The 11,951-nt window shown below is 47.1% G+C and overlaps 1 protein-coding gene across 1 annotated transcript in view; it reads left to right on the top strand.

The window, feature by feature from the left end:
* Positions 1-1,013: 1,013 nt before the first annotated feature.
* Positions 1,014-11,951, top strand: part of GNMT (glycine N-methyltransferase) — a 61,502-nt gene continuing 50,564 nt past the window's right edge. The window contains exons 1-2 of the mRNA XM_075863537.1: positions 1,014-1,404; positions 11,812-11,939. Of these exons, the coding sequence (XP_075719652.1) occupies positions 1,199-1,404; positions 11,812-11,939 (334 nt within the window). The 5' untranslated portion in view covers positions 1,014-1,198. The remainder of the gene's footprint in view (positions 1,405-11,811; positions 11,940-11,951) is intronic.

Here is an 11,951-nt window from a genome sequence, read left to right as displayed (position 1 = left end):
AGTGTAGGAGGTTTGAACATTCAACCCCCCTCCTTTCTCCCGGCACTAGCCAGGATAAAGGAGGGGGGATTGTGTGAGGACACTAGAGCGAGTGTGTCTTCTCCAATTTTGCAGCATAAAGCAATGTGGTTGCTTTACCACATGCCAATGCTGCAATTTTAGAAATTGCTCCCTCTAGTGACCAGCACATGGAAATGTTATAAATTAGATTCTATTACATTAATATTTTCTGACCTGTGAAAAATTTAAAACAATTAGAACAATGTGTTATCACTTATATACTGTTATAAAATAAAAACATTTCTAGCGACACATTCCCTTTAAGGGTTAGAGTTAGAGGATTAGGGTTAAGAGGTTACGGCAGGTTTTTCTTTCTTTCATTCTCTTTATTTCCCTTTTTCTCTCATTTTCTTTCTCTTTCTCTGTTTTTCCCTCTTTCTTCTCTCCCTTTCTATCCCTCTCTCTCTCTCTCTTTCTCTTTCTCTCTTTTTTTCTTTCTCTCATTCCCCCCTTTCACTTTTTCTCTCTCCTTCTTTCTGCTTTTGTCTCCCCCCCCCCCCCTATTTCTCATTCCTCTTTTGCTTTTCTAGTATAGTGTCCTTAGGATTCTTCTTTTGTTCCCCAATCACCAAACAGCAGTGACGTCTGTCAGATTTAATATTTAGTCAGGAAGCCAAATTTATGGTGCAATATAGTAGAAATAATACAGCAAATTGATGTTTTCTAATAAAGGGACATTGCAGGAACAGACGGCGAGGGAATGTGCGGCAGAGTGATCCCTGGACGCCGCCGCCTGTCACCCCTTACCCTCATCCCCGTCCTCTCAGCATGACCAAAGTAAACAGAGATTTGTGATTGGAGCAGGGGTCACAGCCGGGGACTTGTCTGAGGCGCTTCTTTTCATCGCCCGCTCTCATTGGTTGCTCACCTTCCACCCCTTATTAGTCTCACCTGTGATTGGCTGAGTAGGAGGTGTGACACTGTGTACGTTGTGGGAAGTTGTTCAGCTGTATGTTTTGGCACAGTCCGTGATGTGATGGGGGTGTCGGGCTGCCGGTGCAGGGATTGGCTCTGGCACCGGCTGTTTGGAGTTTGTGCTGACACCGCAGACATCGAGCATTTCAGACGCATGCGACGTAACAGTGACTGCCGCTAATCCCACAGGAATCACTTGTCTCTTGTGTTTCAGGAGAGGACAATGGTGGACAGCGTGTACCGGACACGGTCGCTAGGAGTAGCCGCTGAAGGCCTTCCAGATCAGTATGCTGATGGGCAGGCAGCTCGTGTCTGGCATTACTACATCGGAGACAAGAGAGGCCGAACAGATGAATATCGGACCTGGATCCTGTCACTACTACACAGATATGACTGCCGGACGGTCCTGGATGTTGCATGTGGCACTGGGTGAGCAGGGTGAGAAAATAAGAAAACGCATGCGGCTCATACACACTACTCACATTCCTCATCAAAATAGCGTGCGGCCGATAATTCAGATCAGGGATTCACTACTACACTGCTCTATCACCCTGTACTGTCCCTACTACACTGCTCTATCATCCTGTACTGTCACTACTACACTGCTCTATCATCCTGTACTGTCACTACTACACTGCTCTATCATCCTGTACTGTCACTACTACACTGCTCTATCACCCTGTACTGTCACTACTACACTGCTCTATCATCCTGTACTGTCACTAATACACTGCTCTATCATCCTGTACTGTCACTACTACACTGCTCTATCATCCTGTACTGTCACTACTACACTGCTCTATCATCCTGTACTGTCACTACTACACTTCTCCATCACCCTGTACTGTCACTACTACACTGCTCTATGATCCTGTACTGTCACTACTACACTGCTCTATCATCCTGTACTGTCACTACTACACTGCTCTATCATCCTGTACTGTCACTACTACACTGCTCCATCACCCTGTACTGTCACTACTACACTGCTCTATGATCCTGTACTGTCACTACTACACTGCTCTATCATCCTGTACTGTCACTACTACACTGCTCCATCACCCTGTACTGTCACTACTACATCACCCTGTACTGTCACTACTACACTGCTCTATCATCTTGTACTGTCACTACTACACTGCTCTATCATCCTGTACTGTCACTACTACACTGCTCTATCATCCTGTACTGTCACTACTACACTGCTCTATCATCCTGTACTGTCACTACTACACTGCTCTATCATCTTGTACTGTCACTACTACACTGCTCTATCATCCTGTACTGTCACTACTACACTGCTCTATCATCCTGTACTGTCACTACTACACTGCTCTATCATCCTGTACTGTCACTACTACACTGCTCCATCACCCTGTACTGTCACTACTACACCGCTCTATCATCCTGTACTGTCACTACTACACTGCTCCATCACCCTGTACTGTCACTACTACACTGCTCTATGATCCTGTACTGTCACTACTACACTGCTCCATCACCCTGTACTGTCACTACTACACTGCTCTATCATCTTGTACTGTCACTACTACACTGCTCCATCACCCTGTACTGTCACTACTACACTGCTCTATCATCTTGTACTGTCACTACTACACTGCTCTATCATCCTGTACTGTCACTACTACACTGCTCCATCACCCTGTACTGTCACTACTACACCGCTCTATCATCCTGTACTGTCACTACTACACTGCTCTATCATCCTGTACTGTCACTACTACATCACCCTGTACTGTCACTACTACACTGCTCCATCACCCTGTACTGTCACTACTACACTGCTCTATGATCCTGTACTGTCACTACTACACTGGTCTATCATCCTGTACTGTCACTACTACAGTGCTCTATCATCCTGTACTGTCACTACTACACTGCTCCATCACCCTGTACTGTCACTACTACACTGCTCCATCACCCTGTACTGTCACTACTACACTGCTCCATCACCCTGTACTGTCACTACTACACTGCTCCATCACCCTGTACTGTCACTACTACACTGCTCTATCATCCTGTACTGTCACTACTACACTGCTCCATCACCCTGTACTGTCACTACTACACTGCTCTATCATCCTGTACTGTCACTACTACACTGCTCTATCATCCTGTACTGTCACTACTACACTGCTCTATCATCCTGTACTGTCACTACTACACTGCTCCATCACCCTGTACTGTCACTACTACACTGCTCTATCATCCTGTACTGTCACTACTACACTGCTCTATCATCCTGTACTGTCACTACTACACTGCTCCATCACCCTGTACTGTCACTACTATACTTCTCTATCATCCTGTACTGTCACTACTACATCACCCTGTACTGTCACTACTACACTGCTCCATCACCCTGTACTGTCACTACTACATCACCCTGTACTGTCACTACTACACTGCTCCATCACCCTGTACTGTCACTACTACACTGCTCTATCATCTTGTACTGTCACTACTACACTGCTCCATCACCCTGTACTGTCACTACTACACTGCTCTATCATCCTGTACTGTCACTACTACACTGCTCCATCACCCTGTACTGTCACTACTACACCGCTCTATCATCCTGTACTGTCACTACTACACTGCTCTATCATCCTGTACTGTCACTACTACACTGCTCTATCATCCTGTACTGTCACTACTACACTGCTCCATCACCCTGTACTGTCACTACTACACTGCTCTATCACCCTGTACTGTCACTACTACATCATCCTGTACTGTCACTACTACACTGCTCCATCACCCTGTACTGTCACTTCTACACTGCTCCATCACCCTGTACTGTCACTTCTACACTGCTCCATCACCCTGTACTGTCACTACTACACTGCTCCATCACCCTGTACTGTCACTACTACACTGCTCCATCACCCTGTACTGTCACTACTACACTGCTCCATCACCCTGTACTGTCACTACTACACTGCTCCATCACCCTGTACTGTCACTACTACACTGCTCTATCACCCTGTACTGTCACTACTACACTGCTCCATCACCCTGTACTGTCACTACTACACTGCTCCATCATCCTGTACTGTCACTACTACACTGCTCTATGATCCTGTACTGTCACTACTACACTGCTCTATCATCCTGTACTGTCACTACTACACTGCTCCATCACCCTGTACTGTCACTACTACACTGCTCTATCATCCTGTACTGTCACTACTACACTGCTCTATCACCCTGTACTGTCACTACTACACCGCTCTATCATCCTGTACTGTCACTACTACACTGCTCCATCACCCTGTACTGTCACTACTACACTGCTCTATCATCTTGTACTGTCACTACTACACTGCTCCATCACCCTGTACTGTCACTACTACACTGCTCTATCATCTTGTACTGTCACTACTACACTGCTCCATCACCCTGTACTGTCACTACTACACTGGTCTATCATCCTGTACTGTCACTACTACACTGCTCCATCACCCTGTACTGTCACTACTACACTGCTCTATCATCTTGTACTGTCACTACTACACTGCTCCATCACCCTGTACTGTCACTACTACACTGCTCTATCATCCTGTACTGTCACTACTACACTGCTCCATCACCCTGTACTGTCACTACTACACTGCTCCATCACCCTGTACTGTCACTACTACACTGCTCCATCACCCTGTACTGTCACTACTACACTGCTCCATCACCCTGTACTGTCACTACTACACTGCTCTATCATCCTGTACTGTCACTACTACACTGCTCTATCATCCTGTACTGTCACTACTACACTGCTCCATCACCCTGTACTGTCACTACTACACTGCTCTATCATCCTGTACTGTCACTACTACACTGCTCTATCATCCTGTACTGTCACTACTACACTGCTCTATCATCCTGTACTGTCACTACTACACTGCTCCATCACCCTGTACTGTCACTACTACACTGCTCTATCATCCTGTACTGTCACTACTACACTGCTCTATCATCCTGTACTGTCACTACTACACTGCTCCATCACCCTGTACTGTCACTACTATACTTCTCTATCATCCTGTACTGTCACTACTACATCACCCTGTACTGTCACTACTACACTGCTCCATCACCCTGTACTGTCACTACTACATCACCCTGTACTGTCACTACTACACTGCTCCATCACCCTGTACTGTCACTACTACACTGCTCTATCATCTTGTACTGTCACTACTACACTGCTCCATCACCCTGTACTGTCACTACTACACTGCTCTATCATCCTGTACTGTCACTACTACACCGCTCCATCACCCTGTACTGTCACTACTACACCGCTCTATCATCCTGTACTGTCACTACTACACTGCTCCATCACCCTGTACTGTCACTACTACACCGCTCTATCACCCTGTACTGTCACTACTACACCGCTCTATCATCCTGTACTGTCACTACTACACTGCTCTATCATCCTGTACTGTCACTACTACACTGCTCCATCACCCTGTACTGTCACTACTACACTGCTCTATCACCCTGTACTGTCACTACTACATCATCCTGTACTGTCACTACTACACTGCTCCATCACCCTGTACTGTCACTTCTACACTGCTCCATCACCCTGTACTGTCACTTCTACACTGCTCCATCACCCTGTACTGTCACTACTACACTGCTCCATCACCCTGTACTGTCACTACTACACTGCTCCATCACCCTGTACTGTCACTACTACACTGCTCCATCACCCTGTACTGTCACTACTACACTGCTCTATCACCCTGTACTGTCACTACTACACTGCTCCATCACCCTGTACTGTCACTACTACACTGCTCCATCATCCTGTACTGTCACTACTACACTGCTCTATGATCCTGTACTGTCACTACTACACTGCTCTATCATCCTGTACTGTCACTACTACACTGCTCCATCACCCTGTACTGTCACTACTACACTGCTCTATCATCCTGTACTGTCACTACTACACTGCTCTATCACCCTGTACTGTCACTACTACACCGCTCTATCATCCTGTACTGTCACTACTACACTGCTCCATCACCCTGTACTGTCACTACTACACTGCTCTATCATCTTGTACTGTCACTACTACACTGCTCCATCACCCTGTACTGTCACTACTACACTGCTCTATCATCTTGTACTGTCACTACTACACTGCTCCATCACCCTGTACTGTCACTACTACACTGGTCTATCATCCTGTACTGTCACTACTACACTGCTCCATCACCCTGTACTGTCACTACTACACTGCTCTATCATCTTGTACTGTCACTACTACACTGCTCCATCACCCTGTACTGTCACTACTACACTGCTCTATCATCCTGTACTGTCACTACTACACTGCTCCATCACCCTGTACTGTCACTACTACACTGCTCCATCACCCTGTACTGTCACTACTACACTGCTCCATCACCCTGTACTGTCACTACTACACTGCTCTATCATCCTGTACTGTCACTACTACACTGCTCTATCATCCTGTACTGTCACTACTACACTGCTCCATCACCCTGTACTGTCACTACTACACTGCTCTATCATCCTGTACTGTCACTACTACACTGCTCTATCATCCTGTACTGTCACTACTACACTGCTCCATCACCCTGTACTGTCACTACTACACTGCTCTATCATCCTGTACTGTCACTACTACACTGCTCTATCATCCTGTACTGTCACTACTACACTGCTCCATCACCCTGTACTGTCACTACTATACTTCTCTATCATCCTGTACTGTCACTACTACATCACCCTGTACTGTCACTACTACACTGCTCCATCACCCTGTACTGTCACTACTACATCACCCTGTACTGTCACTACTACATCACCCTGTACTGTCACTACTACACTGCTCCATCACCCTGTACTGTCACTACTACACTGCTCTATCATCTTGTACTGTCACTACTACACTGCTCCATCACCCTGTACTGTCACTACTACACTGCTCTATCATCCTGTACTGTCACTACTACACTGCTCCATCACCCTGTACTGTCACTACTACACCGCTCTATCATCCTGTACTGTCACTACTACACTGCTCTATCATCCTGTACTGTCACTACTACACTGCTCTATCATCCTGTACTGTCACTACTACACTGCTCCATCACCCTGTACTGTCACTACTACACTGCTCTATCACCCTGTACTGTCACTACTACATCATCCTGTACTGTCACTACTACACTGCTCCATCACCCTGTACTGTCACTTCTACACTGCTCCATCACCCTGTACTGTCACTTCTACACTGCTCCATCACCCTGTACTGTCACTACTACACTGCTCCATCACCCTGTACTGTCACTACTACACTGCTCCATCACCCTGTACTGTCACTACTACACTGCTCCATCACCCTGTACTGTCACTACTACACTGCTCTATCACCCTGTACTGTCACTACTACACTGCTCCATCACCCTGTACTGTCACTACTACACTGCTCCATCATCCTGTACTGTCACTACTACACTGCTCCATCACCCTGTACTGTCACTACTACACTGCTCCATCACCCTGTACTGTCACTACTACACTGCTCCATCATCCTGTACTGTCACTACTACACTGCTCTATGATCCTGTACTGTCACTACTACACTGCTCTATCATCCTGTACTGTCACTACTACACTGCTCCATCACCCTGTACTGTCACTACTACACTGCTCTATCATCCTGTACTGTCACTACTACACTGCTCTATCACCCTGTACTGTCACTACTACACCGCTCTATCATCCTGTACTGTCACTACTACACTGCTCTATCATCCTGTACTGTCACTACTACACTGCTCTATCATCCTGTACTGTCACTACTACACTGCTCTATCATCCTGTACTGTCACTACTACACTGCTCTATCATCCTGTACTGTCACTACTACACTGCTCTATCATCCTGTACTGTCACTACTACACTGCTCTATCATCCTGTACTGTCACTACTACACTGCTCCATCACCCTGTACTGTCACTACTACACTGCTCTATCATCTTGTACTGTCACTACTACACTGCTCCATCACCCTGTACTGTCACTACTACACTGCTCTATCATCCTGTACTGTCACTACTACACTGCTCCATCACCCTGTACTGTCACTACTACACCGCTCTATCATCCTGTACTGTCACTACTACACTGCTCCATCACCCTGTACTGTCACTTCTACACTGCTCCATCACCCTGTACTGTCACTACTACACTGCTCCATCACCCTGTACTGTCACTACTACACTGCTCCATCACCCTGTACTGTCACTACTACACTGCTCCATCACCCTGTACTGTCACTACTACACTGCTCTATCACCCTGTACTGTCACTACTACACTGCTCCATCACCCTGTACTGTCACTACTACACTGCTCCATCACCCTGTACTGTCACTACTACACTGCTCTATCACCCTGTACTGTCACTACTACATCATCCTGTACTGTCACTACTACACTGCTCCATCACCCTGTACTGTCACTTCTACACTGCTCCATCACCCTGTACTGTCACTACTACACTGCTCCATCACCCTGTACTGTCACTACTACACTGCTCCATCACCCTGTACTGTCACTACTACACTGCTCCATCACCCTGTACTGTCACTACTACACTGCTCCATCACCCTGTACTGTCACTACTACACTGCTCTATCATCCTGTACTGTCACTACTACACTGCTCTATCACCCTGTACTGTCACTACTACACTGCTCCATCACCCTGTACTGTCACTACTACACTGCTCCATCACCCTGTACTGTCACTACTACATCACCCTGTACTGTCACTACTACACTGCTCCATCACCCTGTACTGTCACTACTACACTGCTCCATCACCCTGTACTGTCACTACTACACTGCTCCATCACCCTGTACTGTCACTACTACACTGCTCTATCACCCTGTACTGTCACTACTACACTGCTCCATCACCCTGTACTGTCACTACTACACTGCTCCATCATCCTGTACTGTCACTACTACACTGCTCTATGATCCTGTACTGTCACTACTACACTGCTCCATCACCCTGTACTGTCACTACTACACTGCTCTATCATCCTGTACTGTCACTACTACACTGCTCTATCACCCTGTACTGTCACTACTACACTGCTCCATCACCCTGTACTGTCACTACTACACTGCTCTATCATCCTGTACTGTCACTACTACACGGCTCTATCATCCTGTACTGTCACTACTACACGGCTCTATCATCCTTTACTGTCACTACTGCACTGCTCTATCACCCTGTACTGTCACTTAAAGATGACTTGTTCGCTCTCCTGTGTGGTGTAGTATAGGGGATCTGTCAGCTCTCCTGTGTGGTGTAGTATAGAGGAGCTGTGAGCTCTCCTGTGTGGTGTAGTATAGAGGAGCTGTGAGCTCTCCTGTGTGGTGTAGTATAGAGGAGCTGTGAGCTCTCCTGTGTGGTGTAGTATAGAGGATCTGTCGGCTCTCCTGTGTGGTGTAGTATAGAGGATCTGTCGGTTCTCCTGTGTGGTGTAGTATAGAGGAGCTGTGAGCTCTCCTGTGTGGTGTAGTATAGAGGAGCTGTGAGCTCTCCTGTGTGGTGTAGTATAGAGGAGCTGTGAGCTCTCCTGTGTGGTGTAGTATAGAGGAGCTGTGAGCTCTCCTGTGTGGTGTAGTATAGAGGATCTGTCAGCTCTCCTGTGTGGTGTAGTATAGAGGAGCTGTCAGCTCTCCTGTGTGGTGTAGTATAGAGGATCTGTCAGTTCTCTTGTGTGGTGTAGTATAGAGGATCTGTCAGTACTCCTGTGTGGTGTAGTATAGAGGAGCTGTCAGTTCTCCTGTGTGGTGTAGTATAGAGGAGCTGTGAGCTCTCCTGTGTGGTGTAGTATAGAGGAGCTGTGAGCTCTCCTGTGTGGTGTAGTATAGAGGAGCTGTCGGCTCTCCTGTGTGGTGTAGTATAGAGGAGCTTTGAGCTCTCCTGTGTGGTGTAGTATAGAGGATCTGTCGGCTCTCCTGTGTGGTGTAGTATAGAGGATCTGTCGGTTCTCCTGTGTGGTGTAGTATAGAGGAGCTGTGAGCTCTCCTGTGTGGTGTAGTATAGAGGAGCTGTGAGCTCTCCTGTGTGGTGTAGTATAGAGGAGCTGTGAGCTCTCCTGTGTGGTGTAGTATAGAGGAGCTGTCAGCTCTCCTGTGTGGTGTAGTATAGAGGAGCTGTGAGCTCTCTTGTGTGGTGTAGTATAGAGGAGCTGTGAGCTCTCCTGTGTGGTGTAGTATAGAGGAGCTGTGAGCTCTCCTGTGTGGTGTAGTATAGAGGAGCTGTCGGCTCTCCTGTGTGGTGTAGTATAGAGGAGCTGTGAGCTCTCCTGTGTGGTGTAGTATAGAGGAGCTGTGAGCTCTCCTGTGTGGTGTAGTATAGAGGATCTGTCGGCTCTCCTGTGTGGTGTAGTATAGAGGATCTGTCAGTTCTCCTGTGTGGTGTAGTATAGAGGAGCTGTGAGCTCTCCTGTGTGGTGTAGTATAGAGGAGCTGTGAGCTCTCCTGTGTGGTGTAGTATAGAGGAGCTGTGAGCTCTCCTGTGTGGTGTAGTATAGAGGAGCTGTGAGCTCTCCTGTGTGGTGTAGTATAGAGGAGCTGTGAGCTCTCCTGTGTGGTGTAGTATAGAGGAGCTGTCAGCTCTCCTGTGTGGTGTAGTATAGAGGAGCTGTGAGCTCTCTTGTGTGGTGTAGTATAGAGGAGCTGTGAGCTCTCCTGTGTGGTGTAGTATAGAGGAGCTGTCAGCTCTCCTGTGTGGTGTAGTATAGAGGATCTGTCAGCTCTCCTGTGTGGTGTAGTATAGAGGATCTGATAGTTCTCCTGTGTGGTGTAGTATAGAGGATATGTCAGTTCTCTTGTGTGGTGTAGTATAGAGGAGCTGTCAGTTCTCCTGTGTGGTGTAGTATAGAGGAGCTGTCAGTTCTCCTGTGTGGTGTAGTATAGAGGAGCTGTCAGTTCTCCTGTGTGGTGTAGTATAGAGGAGCTGTGAGCTCTCCTGTGTGGTGTAGTATAGAGGAGCTGTGAGCTCTCCTGTGTGGTGTAGTATAGAGGAGCTGTGAGCTCTCCTGTGTGGTGTGGTATAGAGGAGCTGTCAGTTCTCCTGTGTGGTGTAGTATAGAGGAGCTGTGAGCTCTCCTGTGTGATGTAGTATAGAGGAGCTGTCGGCTCTCCTGTGTGGTGTAGTATAGAGGAGCTGTGAGCTCTCCTGTGTGGTGTAGTATAGAGGAGCTGTGAGCTCTCCTGTGTGGTGTAGTATAGAGGATCTGTCAGCTCTCCTGTGTGGTGTAGTATAGAGGAGCTGTGAGCTCTCCTGTGTGGTGTAGTATAGAGGAGCTGTGAGCTCTCCTGTGTGGTGTGGTATAGAGGAGCTGTCAGTTCTCCTGTGTGGTGTAGTATAGAGGAGCTGTCAATCACTGTGTATAGAAGCACTCTCTACTTGCTACATTCACTGTGTATAGAAGCACTCTCATCGGAAAATCACTGCAGAGTGATGCGGGTGCTAAACTTCTGGGGGTCCGACCCTACACTACCCAGACATCCAGTAAAAAAAAAGTGGTGAAGCAGCACTCCTTAAAATCAGTGTTAATTCATTCAATGTTTAAAGTAACGTTTCTCCTCATCCTTCGAGGCGTTTTCAAGCCTTGATGATGGTTCCTGATTTTCACTTGGAAGCTGCTTCACTGCTTTTCTTTTCTGACCGGAACCATCATCCAGTTGTCACAATAAACATAACCAGTGAGCAATCACTCATGGTCCTATACGGTCTTCAGGGTGGACTCAGAGATGTTGGTGGAAGAAGGATTTTCTGTGGTCAGTGTTGATGCAAGTGATAAGATGTTGAAATATGCCTTGAAAACTCGCTGGAACAGAAGAAAGGAGCCCGCATTTGACAAGTGGGGTGAGGAATTAT

The sequence above is a fragment of the Rhinoderma darwinii genome, chromosome 4, assembly GCF_050947455.1.
Source record: "Rhinoderma darwinii isolate aRhiDar2 chromosome 4, aRhiDar2.hap1, whole genome shotgun sequence".
Taxonomy (NCBI): domain Eukaryota; kingdom Metazoa; phylum Chordata; class Amphibia; order Anura; family Rhinodermatidae; genus Rhinoderma; species Rhinoderma darwinii.
This window is presented reverse-complemented; position numbering and strand designations above follow the sequence as displayed.